The sequence below is a fragment of the Motacilla alba genome, chromosome 1, assembly GCF_015832195.1.
Source record: "Motacilla alba alba isolate MOTALB_02 chromosome 1, Motacilla_alba_V1.0_pri, whole genome shotgun sequence".
NCBI classification, from domain to species: domain Eukaryota; kingdom Metazoa; phylum Chordata; class Aves; order Passeriformes; family Motacillidae; genus Motacilla; species Motacilla alba.
In genome coordinates this window covers 13,302,283-13,320,750 of record NC_052016.1, presented here as the reverse complement: position 1 = coordinate 13,320,750, position 18,468 = coordinate 13,302,283, and the positions used below count along the sequence as shown (strand labels likewise).

The 18,468-nt window shown below is 48.8% G+C and overlaps 1 protein-coding gene across 2 annotated transcripts in view; it reads right to left on the bottom strand.

Moving 5' to 3' along the window:
- The window catches only part of IGSF3 (immunoglobulin superfamily member 3), a 93,416-nt gene extending 78,801 nt beyond the window's left edge, over positions 1 to 14,615 (bottom strand). The window contains exon 1 of one of the 2 annotated variants that reach the window (XM_038133519.1): positions 14,181 to 14,615. In XM_038133519.1, the coding sequence (XP_037989447.1) occupies positions 14,181 to 14,223 (43 nt within the window). In that variant the 5' untranslated portion in view covers positions 14,224 to 14,615. The remainder of the gene's footprint in view (positions 1 to 14,180) is intronic. The other variant, XM_038133510.1, reaches the window with a different exon arrangement.
- Positions 14,616 to 18,468: the final 3,853 nt, after the last annotated feature.

Genomic DNA, 18,468 nt, shown 5'->3' with positions numbered 1-18,468 from the left:
GGTACCCACTTAAGGCACGGGTGACCCAGGCCAGGGTCACAGGAGGAATGACTCTAGATTAACCAACAGCATCTGCTGAACAAGAGGGGCCACAGCCTTCAGCAGCAAGACAAGAACTACACACGAAAGATGCAATATAGAAAGGGACATGACCTTAACTTAATGCAAGTCTCATTTGATGTATGGAGTCTGGGAAAAGCTGCAAGTTGGATTTTTTCAGGATTACAAAATCAGCTCAGCCACACCACACCTCGGGCACCAATCCAAATGCCCTTCTGCCTCCCAGAGCAACCCATCTCAGCATCCACGAGATGAGATGGATGGGGCAGTATTGTATTTGCACGGACCCTTGTGGCAGGGAGGAATGATGAATCTGACTCCATGTTCTCAGTAGGCTAACTTATTATTTTATAATACTATATTTATATTAAAGAATACTAATCTAATTAACTAAAGAACACAGAAAGGATCCTTACATAATGCTAAAAAGATAATAATGCAAACTCGTGACTCTTTCCAGAGTCCCGACACAGCTTGGCACTGATTGGCCAATGAGTGAAAACAACTCACATCAGAATCCAATGAAACAATCACCTGTTGGTAAACAATCTCCAAACACATTCCTTATGTGAGCACTACACAGGAGAAGCAAATGAGATAATAATTGTTTTCCTTTTTCTCTGAGGCTTCTCAGCTTCCCAGGAGAAAATCCTGGGCAAAGGGATTTTTCAGAGAATTTGAATGCCCAGGCCAGCACAGCCTGAGAGATGCTCCAAAGGCCATTCACCCTGACTTCAGCAAGAGCAGACTTGCCTCTCTGTGGGGCTGCAGGTTTATCTGAAGGTCTGAAAGAAAGCAGAGTCCCAGCTTCTAGACACAGACAATGTGTTTGAGGGTGACTAACTAAACAGCATTTGTCACTAAACAAAAAAACCTTTCCTAATCAACTGAGAAAAGGAAGAATGGGGGATGAGGCAGACCTTTCCTAAATACACCACTCTGAGCATCCTCCTGCCTACACTCCCCAGCGAGCAGACGTATGCAGAAGTTTTCATCTTCAGCTACTTACTTAGCAAAGCCTAGTCCCCCCTCTGATCAGGGAGTTAAGGAAAGGCTTACACAGCTACCAGGGAGGGAGGGTTTTATTTATCTGATTTCAACATGCCCAAGTTATCAGACTCTAGAGGAATTCAATTAATGAGAATAAAACTCTTGTTTGATACAAGTCTGAAAGGGTGCAGTGGGTTGTTTTTTTTCCTGCAAATAGCTGCACCCCAGAGATTTTACACTGATTATAAGCCTTAACAGCGACCAATTGATACAAGTTGAACAGATTCAGCAGCTGCACTGAAACACCACACAAGCTCCAGATCTGTGGGGGACTGACACGGCTGGAAGAGACCAGCAAAAAGACAGGGAGAAGGGAGGGCTGCAGGGCAAGGAAGATGAGATTGCAATCCCAAAGGAGCTGCTGAGGCCATCCCCCTCCTCATCTCACAGCAGCAGCAGACTGGTGGTGAGGGTTGGCACGGGTTGCACCCACTAGCACAGCTGTGAAATGTCACCTCCCATGGTGAAGGCAAAATTAAATGCCCTACACAAACTTGTGAGGCAAAGCTGGGCACCACAGGCACTTGGCTGCTCCTGCTCCAGTGTCCCAAAGCACACAGGACACAGCTCTGTGCCCAAGCCAGGCTGTCCCTGGCTGGGAAGGTGACCCCATGCCCACAGAGCCACCTGCTCCCTGCCAGGCCCTGGGGCACCTGGGGCACTTGGTCAGGGCTTCTTCCTGCAACCACAGCATCCCCTGGGTCCCCTGGTGAGGAGGGAGCATGGCCTGTGAGGGCAGCAGGGACCATGGCACACACTGCCTTGGATTCCCATCTCAGGACAGGCCACTCCTGGCAAAGGCATCAAGCTGTCACCACCTGGGACAGAGCTCCTGCCCCTCCTGGCAGCATCCATCTCCACTGGCTCTGCCCGGGCCATGCCCTCCCACCTATGGCCATCCAATGAAGGGGCACAGCCTGTCTCCCAAGGGACTCCAGCAATGCCAAGGGTTGGCCCCAAGGTTTTAAATATGGCAGTGGTCACACCTGGGCTGGGGTTGGCCTTTGGCAATGTGAAAGAGGGCAAAGAAAAAATTCTGACAGCAATATAGGCTTTGGAGAATTTTAGTCAGCTAATCCTCTCCTAAGGTTGGCCAGCTGGCTTTAAAGGGAACAGACGGAGCAACATCACAAATCACTGAACCGACAGGAACCCAACACAGGGCGCAAAACTCTTCTCATACAAACGTTTCTTTTTAAATCCTGCCATGAAGATAAGCACAGCTCCCAACACCACTCCCAGGCAGTGCTAGTCCTAAGAGATTTACCCAATGTTTATTCAATGCACATTTCTCCAAAACCCACATGGTACATCCAGCCAGGAAACCGAGCAAACATCCATAATTTCCTTTGACACCTCCTAGCTACACTGCTCTGACAAAAGCAACCAGAGCCATCCAGTACCACTGCATGCCAAAGAAAACAAAACAAAGAAAAAAAAAAAAAAAAAGAAAGAAGAAAAAACCCCAAAGAATCCATGTTATCCCTGTCTCCTTACTAAACCCCTTCAATACAGGGAGCCAGCAAGAGGGAGGAATCACAGGCTGAACCAGCCAGATTCCATCAGCTGGTTAGGACAGCACCAATAATACCTCCTGGCTGTATATTTGGGCAAGACATGTAGGTGTTTCTATAGTCTGCTTACACAGAAACCTCAGGAACTCTCCCCTCTCTTCCCTAAGGGAGATTCAAGACATTTGAGGTTTAACAGCTGCAACAAACAGCATCCTCTTACTAGAGAAAATATTCAGGAACAAGATAACAAGAGACACGGTTACTGAAACAGGATGAAAACATGGAAAAAGCCTCTGGGGTCTAAGTGCTGCCCTAATGACTGCAGACTGCTACTCAGAAAAATCTGAATTCAAGTATACAGCTCTCATCACCACTTGCAGATCAAATAGGAATGGCAAGATGCAAATCTTGCTGCCTGCAGAAGAGGTAATCTAAGACACCATTTGTGAGCAACCCACTAGCAGTGCCACAGCCCCTGCAAACACAAAGAAATAAAAACCTGCAAATGCCCTTGATCTTGCATTCATTCCCCAGTAGATTACTGTGCTGAACCCAAACATCATCACTTTAATGTCTGGAGCAGTTGAGGGCACAGTTATTATTATACATTAAATAGCAAGGGTATATATTCTCTCTTCAAATTCGATTGCAGACATGGCAGATGGGTTAAAAAGATGAATTAGAAGGAAAACAATGCCAACTATTCTCCTTAAAATAGTTTTAGGACCAGTATCTTATTTATTTCACAGCCAAGAGGTAAAGCAATTCTACAAAGCCAACTCAAAATTAGCAGATATATTTTCCCTTTACACTAGAAAAGAATGCAGATGCTAAACCTATTATATAGACAGTAAAGTGTCATCAGAGCAAAGAAGGCAAAAATAGCTAAGTTATCTGAAAGATGACTAAGCAAATGGATTTTCAAAAATATGCTTTCAAATATGACACCCTTTTCTTAGAGCTGCATACATCCGTTTAGCTTTGTTAATTTCTCAATTCTTTCTTTTGATAATTTATTTTTAGCCTCCCACTAGCATACTTCCCCAGAAGCCTCACTTCACCCTACCCACACTCAAGATTCGCATCCACATACGGAGGATGATTTAGAAAATGATGCTGATCACCCCAGTAACTATGGAGAATCTCTACTGCAGCAGTTTTAAGATCACGTACATAATTTCTTTTACATCTGTCCATCTACTGGAAAACTCTACTCCTGCTGTCTCCAACCCTCATTTCTACCCCTTCTTCATCATCCCCCCACCCATATTGCAGGGGCCTTCATGGCTCCACTAGTGCCTTCCAGGACTGATCAACCTTCCTTTCTCATGTGACCCCTGATCCTATAATTTTTGCAGGTAAGAAACAGCCCACCTCCTTCCCAGGCCACCACCAGTACCAGGAGGAGAAGGCTGCTTGATGCCACCTCAGGACCAGCAGTGGTTAGAGGAATGGGGGCAGGAGAACCGAGTGCTGCTCCTGCAGCTGGGGTGGGAGCCACATTCCCCAGCACATCTCTTCCACATGTGCTGCCAGCAGCCCGGTTTAAAGGCAGCTGGTATCAATTATGGTCACGCACCCCTTGCACATCTCCCTTTTCTACCAACACCCAGATATCTCTGTAAGGAAAATTACCCTATCCTCAGATTACATCTCTTCAGGGACTTAGTTGGCACCCACACAACTGCAGCCTCTGGTAATCTACATTTCTGAGGTAACAGCAGGAGTTGGTGCTTGGCCAAGCCTCCCACTGAGTCATTTTTCTGCCACACCAAAGCCCTGCATACAGCTCCTCTCTGACACTCCTCATGGAGGGATGGGTACCCTAAGGAGGGTGATGAAACATTGGAATGGGCTGTCCAGGGAGGTGATGGAGTCACCACCCCTGAAGGTGTCTAAGTGCCACTGGACACAGCACTCAGTGCCATGGCCTGGTTGATGTGGTGGTGTTCAGTCACAGGCTAGGCTCAGGACCTCAGAGGGCTTTTCCAGCCTAATTGATTCTGTGATTCTGAGGCAGCTCCTGCTGCCTGCCCTGTCTGCTGCCAGGAGCCCAGCCCTCAACCTCCAGGAGCCAAGCACAAAGCTCTGGGATCCCCTTCCCAGCAAGCGGCCTTCCAAGGCTAAAATCCATTATACTGAGATCATTAGGATGCTTTCAGTAATGTATCCCAGTGGATCTGCTAGAGCAGCTATTAGGCATTTGACACACAGCAAAATCCTTCCTCACATTCACCTCCCTCCTCCCTACACCCTCCCCCAAAACAACCCAGCCTAAAAAACAAAGGGGATGCAGATGAGAGCCAGTGGAAGGGTGACAATAGCTTAACAGGGGCAGGCTTGTGAGAAGAGGTGACAAACCTCTTTGTGATCAGCCCCTTGCCTCCCCTACACTACCCCATGCTGCTCAGGGCAGTCTCAGATAACTTTCTCCACTGCTCCAGCAAGAAACAAACCTCCTTCCCACTACCCATTTGCAGCCACATTCTTCTCTGCAAAGGCTAAAAGACAAAAAATTAGCCCAAATACCAGAGCCAGGCACAAATTAGAATAACCACTGAGTAAGAGCTGCCTTTCCTTCACTTGGCAGCCACAGGGTAGCATCTGCAGAGAGACCCTGCAGGCACAACTGGACAATTCTAGAAGAGTGGATGAGGCGTAAGAGCAGCAGAAAATAGGAAATAAAAACAAAAGCTAGACTTCTCAGGCAAGACTTATAAAATATGCAAGATGAGGTCCCTATATGCTCTAATGATGATGCCAGTATCTGAAAGATCACCTCTCTCCTCTCATGTAAGCAAGGGGAAGAGGTGGGATAAAAAACAACATGAGAGGAGAAAAGCTTGTTTTGATATCTAAATATGAAGATGAGCAGGTAGATTTACACACTCCTTGTAGCTCTTTGGACTCTGCACAACTTTTGCCCCTCTGCAGCACAAGTATGTGAGGCTGGACTCTGAGTCCTAGTCACAGGAAAGGTACCTGAAGCTGATCTTACTCAAGTCCAACTCATTCACAGCAGACAGGAGTAAGTGCTTGGCAAACTTCAAGCATTTGGCAGCTCCACACTCTAGATTAGATTTAACTGCCAACCAGCTCATGGCATGGGACTGATTAGACGTAACAGCTCCTGAGGTGCCAGTGACCCCTAGATTAACTGTGCTGCTGTAATGCTGATGGCTGGGATGAATCACAGCAGCTCCATGTCACAGTCACATGGGCTGTGCCCCACCAGCCTAATGAGGCAGCAAGGAGAGCTCTCCTTCACCTAGGATAAGCAAGAGAGCTTGTGCAGGTAAGTAACACCACAGAGCTCAAAGTAAAAATCAATTTTCTTGTTTTTCTAACACCAAGAGTGAAATCAATCAGGCCGTAACAATCGTAACAATCTCTTCCATGCCACGTTTACTTCCATGCATAAGAAAAAAAGCTGCCTGTTTGCTCACAGACAGCAAACGAGACCTCAGCCCCAACGCTGCATATCTCCTCCCCAAAACATCCCATGACACCTTTTAAGCCATTCTCTCTACTTCAAGCAGCCAAGAACAGAGACAGAGTGACTTGACTACCACTGTATCACAAGTCAGAAGAAAGCACTGGAATTTGCACGCTGTGACTCCTGCTGTAGGCGCCAGCTAACACTGCAGGCATAAAGGTCAAACCCTTCAGCAGGAGCTCTCAAGCTATTGTCTGCAGGCCACAAGAAGCCAGCAGAAGGCTGGGAGATGGCACAATGCCAGCCCAGCTTCCCTTGGTATCCATGTCCTTCCTTGGAAAGCGCCTTAGCACCTGGCAGGACGGTTCAGCACTCATCCCCCACAAGACGGAGCAAACATCCCTCCTTTGTAATGGGATTAGACAGCGGAGCAGGAAAACAGGATCCTGGAACCTCCAGGAGAGGAAAGCCAAGCTTGACAGCACATTCAGGAGGGTGGAAGAAGCTGAGGGGCCATGTATGAGAGGGGAAGAGCAGAAAGCACTGAGTCAGGGAGATAAGATGATATGGTGAGAAGGGGCAGAGCACTTTGAAAGCACACCGGAGATAAACGCATTCAGATAATTGCTCAGAACGGAATAAATATTAGTAAGTACTATAATTACCTCGAACACTTTACAAAGCTGTAAGAAGAAATATGACTAGAAAAGAAGTGGGCACACAAATGCTGGTTGGGAAGCTCTTATTTCAAGCTATCAAGAAGGAACCAACAAGGCTTGACACCCAGGTTGGTAATTTCAGCTTGGCAGCCAGCCAGAGCCCTTTGGCTGGATCCTAGGTGCTGGGTAAGTCGAGTTAATAAGTGCCAGATTCCAACAGTATGATTTTCCAGAGTACTGAGCTTCTGGATGACTTCTGGCAACAAAAAACTGCCTTCTCATACTCATACTCAAGGTCCAGCTTCCCTTGCAGAGAGATTTGGAGGAACCTGGGCAGATTCCTATGTTCATGGTGCTGATGCTAAATGGAGACAAAATGATTATTCCACAATGAAAAAAGTCCACTTTATCTAAGCAGCCAAATCTTAATAACCTTGCTGTCATGAGAGATCAGAGCCCTTCTTTCCCAAAGAAACGACCAAAAGTTCTGCTGCTTTGGGGCTCAGTATCTCATCTTCAAGCCTCCGTTTCTCTAAAAGCTTCAGAAGCCACCCATTTCACAGCAGCCTGGGTCAGTGCTGAGCTCCTCTCAAAGCACTAGAAAGTCTGCTGAAAAATAGATCTACCTCACCCCCTGCTCCCATCTCCAACAGGCTTATCAACTTCCCCACAAAGCCCAAAAGCCATAAAAGTGACAGAAGGCCTCAGGCAGGCACATCAGGAATGTGATGTGGGAGGAACAACCAAAAAAAACTCCCCAAAAATCCCCCAGATGCACCACCATTCCCTGTTATTCCCCCTGTAATCACAATGACTCTAAAAGGAAACATATTTGCTGGGAAGCAAAACTATCACCTTCTGTGAGCAGAGCAGGGAACACCAGGCAAATGACAATTTCCAGACTCACGCAACTAGTTATAAAGTCCCCAAAACTCAGCAGTGCCACAACAGCTATCAAAAATCACCTCCAAACACATCACAGCCTGATGAACTGTTTTGCAAGGGGCAGAAAAACAACATCCAGAACAGCAAAGCAAACAACTGGCATTAGTGAAATGCCTGACAGTGCTAATGGCTGTGCAGCTGCGCCAGATGCTGCTCTGGATCCCAACTGGGACAACTTTGTCACCAGAAACTACGCTAGAATCTCCTTATTCCTGCACTTCAGCAGCAACCTCATCCCCTCCTGACCAGCAAAGTCTTAAGTCTGCCAAAACCAGAAGAGACAGGAGAAGTGCTAGATAATTTTCCAAGTCCCAGATGGAATCAATATCTTGTTTGGAAAGAAGTCAGCTAAGAGGAGTGGTAAGCACACTGCTCAGGAACAAATACAGACAGATCCTCACTATCTGAGATTCTTTTGTACTCAGGAGTCTTTGACACTTGAAATGCTATGAGCATGCTGTAAGGCCTGGCATTTGGCAAGACTGATCTTTCAGAGCCTGTTCTCCTCTATCTTTCTTACCAGCTGGGTTCTTCACCTTCCTTCTCCCCCTAATGCTTTCCCTTGGCTCATCTTTTTTTCTTTTTATACAGCCTGGAGAAGAGAAGGCTCCAGGGAAACATCACTGCAGCCCTTCAGTACTCAAAGGGGGCTTATAAAAAAGATGGAGAACAACTTTATAGACGGCCAGATAGTGATAGGACAAGGGGGAACAGTTTTAAATGAAAAAAAGGGGACGTTTAGATTAGATGTTAGGAGGAAATTCTTTACTCAGAGGCTGCTGAGACACTGGAACAGGCTGCCTAGAGAAGCTGTGGATGCCTCATCCCTGGAAGTGCTCAAGACCTGGTTGGATGGGCCCTGAGCAACCTGGTGTAGTGGGTGGCATCCCTACCCCTGGCAGGGAGGAGGTGTGGAACTCGATGACCTTTAAGGTCCCTTCCAACCCAAATCACTCCATCAGTCTGTGATTCTCTTCCCACTCCTCCATTTTGCAGTGCAGCACCTTTCCCTCCCTGTGGATCACTGTCCAGTAAGAGATGGAAATGGACCTAGGAACACCAAGGAACTACCAGCACAGGAGTAAAATCAGGAAGGAGGAGCCATAGGAGGGTTCAGGCAGCTGTTTCAGCCAGAAACTACAGATTAAATGCTGAGCAGGACAGAGCAAGCAGCCTCTGTCAGGGGCTGGTAAGATTTAAGAGAGTGGCTGGGGCAAACACTGGGCTCAGCTCACTGGAGGGCTGAGTAACTGGTCACACATCCTTGGACCCACAGTAATGAGGCCCTGGGACATGGAGCATGCCCACCCCAGCAAACTGGGTAACCCAGCCAGTCAAACTTGCCATGACCTGCAGTCACCTGCCTCCACAGGAGCCCCCCTCCCTTGGGATCTCACATTCATCTGCAGGACCACATGAAAAACACATCTACTTTCACAGCAGACACACACACAGTCCCTCTACGTATTTACTGCATTTGTCAAGTTAGCTTTGAGATCAATCAAGTCCCTCCAACTGGTCCTCGTGTGAGCACCCTGACCTGCACCCTCCCCTGCCTGCTACACTGGGCAAGAACTAAGCTGGAACATCTCTTTTCAGGAGCATCCCTGCTTTTTGGCATTTGTTTAAGCACTATGCAGCAATGGTACGAGTCCTGAGTGTCAAAGCCTTTCCCTTTCCAAGGAAGGCTTCCCATCACGTAGCTGAGATGATCTGGTTTTGCGCTCATGTCCAATTACTTACTAAAATGTGACTTTAGAAACAGTCAGAAAGGCAAGACTTCCTCTTGTCTCACTGCCACTTGCTAATTAAACCTAACAAGAAAAAGCTTACTGACTTACATCATTTGAAACATGTTCCTCCTGATGGAGACAGGGTGAGCAACAGGTTAGAGCTGGACATGACACAGATGCACAGACATCCCAGACCCACCAAAGGCAGCTGCAGACTCAATTTCTTTGCCTTGCAATGTGATCAAACCCAGCTTTGTCAGGAAAGGCTCCATTTTAGCCTCTCCATGGTTGATAAGAAACAGATGCTAAACGTCTCCTAATATTCTAACACAGAGAACTATTCCTTAAGAAGATTTTATACGACTAGGAAAGAAATACCAATATAAAAATGGAGTCAAAACCCATTTAGCAGGTTATCATTAAGAAGTATTTAGGAACTTCAAAGCCAGAGGCAAATCACAATAAGCAGTTTTCCAGACACTGGCTGCAGGGCCTAAATGCCCTTGATACCAGTAGACAAGTCAAATCATGAGCTGAGGAACCCTAGCAACAATAAAAAAACTCTGTTGTGCTAGAAAATTTTCCCCTGCCTTTCAGGTGATTTTCTTGGTACTGTAAGTTCCTGGGCAGGAGGAATCCTGCAGACTGCTAACTATCAGACAGCAAAGAGCACTCTTTCAGGTTACAGCACTCTGATTCACCCAAGGTAAACCAATGAAAACACCTCTGGCTTCAAACTAGACTGTATAACCTTTAAATCAATGACAAAACGCTTGACCAGTTTTGTACGTGTAAGAAAGAAACCAAGAAAGACCAAAAGAAAAAAGTTTAAAAGGTTTTTTTTTTCAAAAAGGCAATTTCCTGGTTAAAAAAAAAAACTCAACAAGCCTCCCAACACTGAAGTGATGCTCTCCCTATGACCCTCTCTCTCCCACCCCCTTCTCTGTGGTCTGCAGCACTGTTTATTTTCCCTTTCACTTTATATAATGGGTCTGGTAGAAGTGTTCTAAGTACACATTCGATTTGCAATAAAAACTGCTTTAATAAAGACATCTAACTTGACGGAAGGTCAACTAGAAGACAACAATTCGCATAAACCAAAACCTCCTGTGTAAATAAACAGGATCTGCAGGAGCCTCAGGATGTCAGACAGTCTGGCCAAGACTGCAGGGAGGGAGTCTGCCCATGAAGAATTACACTTGGGGATGGGCAGGAGCGGAGCCTGCCAGCCCAGCCCCGATGGCTGCAGCAGTCTCCCACCTTAGGGACATGCAGAGAGCCACCTCGTGAAGGAGGCAATGGCCAGAGCCATCTGCAGAGCATGTTCCCCAAATAAAGCTGGGTCACAGCCCACCCCAGCACGCTCGGGATCAGTCCAGCTCCGGCACTGCACAGCACAGGGATGCCAAGGCAGCGAGCACAGGCACGAGGGCAGTGGAATTGGCTCGCAGAAGGACGCTGGCGGCGCAGGACTCGGGGCAGACGCAGATGGAGAAAGCTCAATCTTGGCCGCTGCTGCTGACAATGCACCGAGGAGCAGATGAGGCGCCAGCAACGCTCCTGAGCCATGAGCTGTGGTAAACAAAACACCCCCTAACCCCCTGTGTGCAAACACCCACTACACTATTTTCTCCGTATGCTCCCCTCCAGCCAAGCAGTCCCCAGGTTGATCACACCTAGACTTGTGTGCCGGGGCAGGCAGCAGGAGAGCAGGAGGGTGCAGGGGCAGAACTCTTGAACAGCAGCCAAGTGCACACTGCTGCCTCCCAGCCAGCACCCCTTCCCCTCAGGGTGACAGGCCTGGAAGATCATCCCTCCATTCTCCAGGAGTCACCTCATGTTGGCATGGGTATTTCACTCCAACATGCCATTTACCAGGGAGCTGCGGTTTCAAGACCTTACGCATGCTCTGCTCCCCTCTAGGAATCGCAAATAAATCACCAATTACTATGCATGAATAGAGAGGAAGAGGGTAATGAGTCTATGTACATATATACATATGCAATGTTTGAACACAAAGAGCCGTAAATTGCATTCACAGGTGGTATTCTGGAGACTGCAAGAGACTCAAAAGCAGAACTATTCATAAACCAGTCACTGACATGAATGAGTTCAGCGTTCCCTAGAAGCCTATTGTGTTTCCTATATATTACACTATAAATATGAGGAGTACCAGAGTTTGCATCCCTCCCTGCAGAAAAAAAAGGAGGTAAATCTTGCAACTACACATAGGATTAGCACTGGCTGGCACAAGTATTAATGGTCTCATTGCTGCATGAGGATTATTTACAGCACTTGCTCTATTTTCCCATTTTGTACTTGTTGTGATGAAGTGCCACTTGTTTAAAGAACCCTGTAACAAACACTGCAGCAAGAAGGGGGGAAAAAACAGCAGAGATCTACAAATGTTACACCCACATGCCAGATGTGGGTTTTCAGACTCTGGTTTCACAGTTACTTGGATTTTGGTAGGTAGTTAATGCTTGATATATTATATTAAATCACCCACCATCTCTTTCCATAACCACAATTCCTCCTTCATTGATTTTAATGAGTTTGCAGAAAGGGAAGGAAAGAATGAGTTGCATTTCTTTTTCTGCATATTTGACCCATAGTATCTTATCCCCATATTCTAGCATTAACATCACTTGTTCAGAAAGCAACAGTCCTTTTCCAGTCAGTCATATTTACGTTACAAAACATGCATTTTTTTACTTGACTAAGTCAAATGATGTCTCAGTTTTACAAGGGGCAACCTAAAGCATTTTTGTGTGACTTGTGGCTTTGAGGCACTGCCACACATCTTCAGCTTTATTAAAACTGGCAGCTGCGCAGAAGAGGAACAACCAGCTAAGAAGTCCAGGTGAAAAGAACTAAAAGTAACTCCAGGCACACACATGGTACACATCCTACCCTTAAAAACAGCCTCACGTTCAGCACAGGGAGCCCAGCAGGATGTTTTTACGAACTAGATACGTCCATGGGATTTGGGGACCACTGAAAAGCAACCTATCCTCCAAAGCGACAGATGACACCGCGCAGCTCGTCCCCCGGGGAGGACCAAGGCAGGTTAGAGCCGCTTTTAGGTCAAACGCAGAAAGGTAATTCCTGCAAGCAGGGGGTCGGGGCGGCCTCGACAGCGGGCAGGGCTCCGGGTGAGCAGCAGCACGGGGTGTGAGCGCAAGGCTGGCGGGTCCCAGCGGCTGGGAGCCCTCGGCAGGAGGAGGGATGCCCTCGGCAGGAGGAGGGATGCCCTCTGCTGCTCCTCCGCCGCAGCAGCTGGGCGTGCTCCGGAGGGACCCACAGACCCGAGCGCTCCATATTAGGCATCCCTAATCCAGAATGGTGCTATTGTTCTTCAGCAGCAGAGACGGAGCGTGCGAAGCCAAGGCAGCAAGCGCTGTGCCCTTCGCCTACACCCATCTTGCGGGCTACGACAGCCTCGCTGCGCCCACGGAGCAAAGGCACCCTGGATAAACTTAGCTCGGAGACGGCTTTTTTTCCAGGGAACCCATGGAAGCAAGCTAGTGGTTAGGGGAAGTTTGAACCATCTCCAAAACCATTTCAAAGAGTACGCTCTCTCTCTTTGCTAAAGACAGGCAGAGCACACCAAATCCCCCTCCGCCCCAAATTACAGACATGAAGCATGAGTGCAATTCTAGTAGAGATCTTGTTTCCAAATTGGCAGAGCAGGTATGTATGTGACAATTCTCAAGACAGTAAAACTGCCAGCCCCGCCGCTTCTTCCCTCAATAGCGTTAATGCCAGCAGAAAATCATACCAATGAAAAGGCAAATCAAAACAGCTCCGAGGTTGCTCTACACATACACAGGCAGAAAGCAGCGTGAGGGTGCCGTGCTGTATTTTCCACAAATGTTCCCATCAACTCATCAGTAATTAAGCCTCGGACATCGGTCCGCAGCAAAAAACCGTAGAGGCGTTTTAACTGCCTTGTATTCTGCTTTTCCCGAATTTGTAGGAAGGAATCTCGCATTCCCACAGCATCTCTCACCCAGCGCTGGGATCCCAAAGGACTTTAGAGAGCTGCACACAGTCATCCCTGGGGCAGGCACTCGCGGGACGGGACAAAACCACGCGTTTAACGGTTCACGGGCTGCCAAACGCCGGCCGGGAGAAGGGACTACAGGAGCACTTTGAGAGACAGCACAAAGCAATCAAATTGCATTTCACGGCAGCAGGGACTGCCTTCCCTCTACATTTCAACGCGCTCTTCCAGAGCTAAGCAGAGCACTTTGTTTCTGCAGCCTACCTTACCCCAGGCATTTTCTCCGCTTTCATTGTGCAAGCTCAGCACAGACCCGTGTAACTCCCTACCCTTACGATTCCACTCCGAAACACCCCCCGACGCCAGCAGCAGCCCCTGCACGGCCGCCCGCTTCCCAAGTTGCAGCCGGAGCCCGCCCGGAGCCGGAGCCGCCCGACCCCTCTGCTTCCACCGCTCCCACGCCCCGGCCGGACCCCGGGGCACGGCGAGGAATGGTCACGGAGGTACCGCGGCTGGAGATGAAACCCTGATTGATTTTACACACATATGTATACATATACACATATTTACAAGGGTTTTTTACAGCCACTCCTCCCTCCGACCACAGGAGCAGCGCGGGCAGTGACAACTCCTGGGGACGGGCGCTTGGCACTGACAAGGGGCGACCCTCCCTCACGCCTTGCGAGGGACTGCACCCACCGGGGGTCCCGTCCCGTCCCACCGGGGGCACCCCGCGCTGTCCCGTCCCGCCCCTCCCCGCCGGCCACGGGCACTTACCGAGGAGCAGCAGGGAGGCGAGCTGCGGCCGCAGGGTCCGCATGGCTGCCGGGGCGCGGGGCGGCGGCCGCCCTTACCTCCCGCCGCGGGGCGCCGCGGGGCGCCGGCTCCCGGGGCAGGCGTCGCGCCGGGCCCGGCGGCACAAAGGGAAGGCGGCGGGGCCGGCACGGGGAGGCGCCAAGGCAGGCGGGGGCATCGCCCCCGCAGCGGGGCGGCCGCCGCGCCTCCCCTCCGCGCCGCCGGCTCCCGCGGGAGAGGCAGGAGGAGAGCGAGAAAAAAACCTCTCCTCCGAGGGGCGGAAAAAAAAAAAAAAAAAGCGCGGGGAAGGTGCGGGGGAGAGGCGGCGGGGGGAGGCACGACCGACAACAAAAAGACCCCACCCCGGAAAGTTACAAAAATAAGCAGGGCGCCGCGGCCGCCAGCTTTCCCCGGCCCGCCGCCCTCACCTGCCCGCCCACCCGCCCGTTCAGCGCTGCCGCCGCCGCCGCCGGGTGCCCGGCGCTTCCTCCGCGGCGGCAGAGCCCGCCCCCGGCCCGCCCCGGCCCGCCCGCTGCCCCGGCCCGGCGCGCTGGGGCCGCGGCTGCCCCGGCGAGCGGCGCTGCCGGGACGGCGCTGCGGAGCGCGGTGGCTTCGGGAAGGTTGTGGCGTGGGGTAGGGGTGGTGAGGGAGCTGCAGGGATAAACGGGGTTCCTTTGTTTTAAGGAGAAAAAAAAAAAAAAAGAAGAAAGAAAAAAAAGGGAGTCCTCGGGCGCTCCACGGAAAGCCGGCGTCTTGGGACATGGTATAAATGTGCCCCTTTGTTTCCATGCAAAGCAGAAATAACAGCCGGGCTTTCCAAGTTTCGATCAACTCATGGCCGTCCCGCTGCGATGCGCTGTTGCCGAGTCCCGAATCCGGGTTTGGTATTAATGCCAGGTTGCCAGATGTGAGCCCTCCCCATGTGCGGGCACTGCTGCACTTGGGATGCTGCCCAGTCAATCAACACCACAGTGTGTCAATGGCAGAAGTGCACTGAAAGTACATCCAGGAAACACTGAAATGCATAAATATGGCAACACTAAGCGCTGGGGCTGAGGTTGTTTGTAAATAAAACGAGAATGAGAAAGCTCTTCTCAAGGGTGCAGACATTCAAATTTCCTTCCAAATGAAACTCCTAGCTGCTTGTTTGCTTACAAAAATAAGAAAGAGGCCAGAAGTGACAGCAGCAGCCGAGTGAGGTACCCTCCTAGTGCTCCCATCCTGCAAGGATCCTCTACAGGAGACCCTTCTGCCTACGTACAGTGTCCCCAGTGAAATGTTGGTGAGGCAAATGTAGGAGCCCAACCCTTTTATGCCACAGAAAGGCAGAAAGCAGCACAAACCCAAACTGTCTAATAAAAGATGCCAAGTCCTTAAAAGCTGTACCCAGCAGAAGTCAGAAGCTGTCTGGATTACCATATGGACTTGCTTCCCAACGTGGCTGTCGTGGCAGATGCGTTGGTAGCCAGCTCCTAGTGACCCAGCAAATTCTGTTTCTGCAGGCTAATAATGTTAAGCGTGCCATTTTCAGAGTGGGAGGTTTAATTTGAAGCTTTGCCACGCTCTCTGAGCAGAGGAACCAAAGAATAGAATAACCAGACATCTGGGAGTGAAAGGGTTAGTGTTGTACTTGCAGTGAAAATGAAGCTCAGCTTTGGCCCTTAAGCTTTAATTGCATCGAGACTGCCTTCAAGTGAGACTTGGAAAAGGAACAGAGGTGTTGATAAGAGTTCATAGAAAATACCAGTCTATTTGGCTGTTCTCTTAGGTGATTTGAGGACTGAAATGTCATCCACTGTAATATTGCTCAGCTTACCCAATATTTGTCACATTTGTCCTATTATAAGTCCTCATGGACAAGTCTGTGAGTATTCAGAGCAAGAACCGTGGAACTACTTTGAAGTAAATGTCCAACATCTTTAAATTGGTGCAGGCTAAAGATCATTTCCTCTTGTGCTTCAAAAGATACGTAACTAGAGAAAGAAAGCTAAATAATAATAGCAAAAAAATTTTAAAAGGCAAATTAAGGGTACGGGCAGGATAAACTCAATAAAAAAGGAAGTATTAAAGCTTTGTGACACACAATATAGTTTTTCTAGATGGCAAGGGATATAGACCTCAGATTCATGACATTCCTATGTGGACATATTATTTCCATCTTCAGATGAAGAGACAGAGATGAAAACACTGACATGATTCAGGTGATTTCCAGGGACAGGTCAGGGACAAGCCTGGTGTCTTGGCTCTGAATACATTGCTTTTGCCAGTGGAGCCTGTTGGAAGATAATTCAAGATGATTTTATCTGAATTCTTGCTATTTTCCAGGCACTATGTGGCTTTATAGCATACAAGCCTAACAGGAGCATAAAAATGCCCTGCAAAAATGTTATCAGAGATTCACTAAACTCACATCCTTTTCTCAGAGCTCTTGCAGAGTATTGCATTAATGCATAGTAACAATAAAAATATAAAAAGACCATGAAAATGACATTATAGCATTATAAGATTAATCCAATTCCAGTCAAATTAGATTATAATAAGAACTGTGTGTGCTGAAGACTATTAATGGGAACCTGTGTTTCAAGAGCTTCATCACCTTTGCGCGTGCTCTCCTCCCTGACCCCAATAATAAAAATAGCTTGGTGTTCACGAGAGAGCCCCTCTTCAGAGGACTTCACAAACACTTTCTGGTCTTTTGGGGAAAACACTGGCCTCACTTCTGCACCAGTGGAGAAACTGAGGCTCAGGCAGCACAGCTTTCGCTAGCCCAGGGAGGCAGGCAGCCCTCCCTCGGGCTTGGCTCTGGCGTTTCAGGCTCACGTGGTGGGGCTCTGGCTCCTTGTGGACGTCTGTCTGTCCGTGTGGTTTACTCATGCGGCTGAATGGAAATGAGCACCACAGTCAGCTCAAAGACAAAACCCTTTCAAGCACAAGGTTACCGTGAAGCAGCTTTCCAGGAAGACAGATCTGGGCTGCCTTGTTCTCCCAGCACAACTGAGTCATTCAGGAGCGCCGTCCTCAGCAGCAGCCGGATCATTTTGGTCGGGCCACGCGGTTGCTCTTTGGCAGCGGGGCAGCTGTGAGAGCTGGAGGCAGACAGGCGTGACTCAAGCCATGCTGATGATACACTCATTAGGTCACAACCCGCTCCAGCATCTTTCTCAGTGCTCGATCACTGCCAGCAGTGTGCTGGGACTTGCTTCCCCATGGCTTGCCTTGGCAGGCAGGGCTTGAGACTGGGCAGCGGGAGAAGGGGGAATGGTCCCATGTGGTGCCATTTGCTGGGCTGCTCAGTGCTCATACCAAGTATCAGGCACTTCCCATGTGTGAGGAATGGATTTTTAAAGGATTCTCAAAACCTGACTGAAAGCTCACACAGTCTTGTACATTTGTATGCAAACACTGAGATAAGTTGTGCTGACTTAGAAAGGCCATGGAATAGAGATGACATTCTTGAGAGAGAGATTGAACTAGAAACAAGTTACAAACGATGGCCTTGCAAAAAGACCAGATATTTTAGAGAATTAGAACTGTGAAAGATGCATTGTAGCAAGACCACGTGGACTAAAAATACAGGTTAGAAGTATTAGCAGCATTGTGTGGCAAAAGCTAATAGGCTGAAAAACATATAAGGTATTGCAACCAGGAAATAGATTGGCTTCTGATAGAATGGTGTTGAGTTTTACACCTCTTATGTCTCACCCTTCAACAAGATTGATAATGGAATAAAATCTTTTTAAATGCCTCTCAGCTGCCCCGTCTCTGTAAAGCTGGGATTTTCCAATACCCATGCTCTGCCTTTTCTAGCAGATGCACAACCAACAGGTTCCTGAGTGGGAGGCGAGGCTGGGTGGCTGCTGTGTGGCCGAGGGCCATCAGGGTAGATTCATCCCAAACTCGGGATTGCCAGAGGCTGCTGTAGTACAGCAGCTGTGACAAGAGCTGCGTCCTTTGCCCGAGGGAAGCAGAGTGACATCAACATCCAGACTCTGAACATGCTGCTTGCCTGAATAGCACAGGCTGCCCGTGGCCCACAGATGAGCAGTGAAGTTAAACTGTTGTCTGGGCCTCAGAGAAAAGAGGTCTGGCAGAAATGCAACTTATGTACGTTATGAAATAAGAATGCTGGTCCTTTTTCAGGACTAAACACTGCACACCCTCAAGTATGGACCCAGTGAGGATTTACCCTGCTCCTCTGATTAGCACGTAGGAGAGGGAAAGAGGTGCAAAACAGATTTGCAATCCTTAGATTTTAGAGCAGGCAGTAACC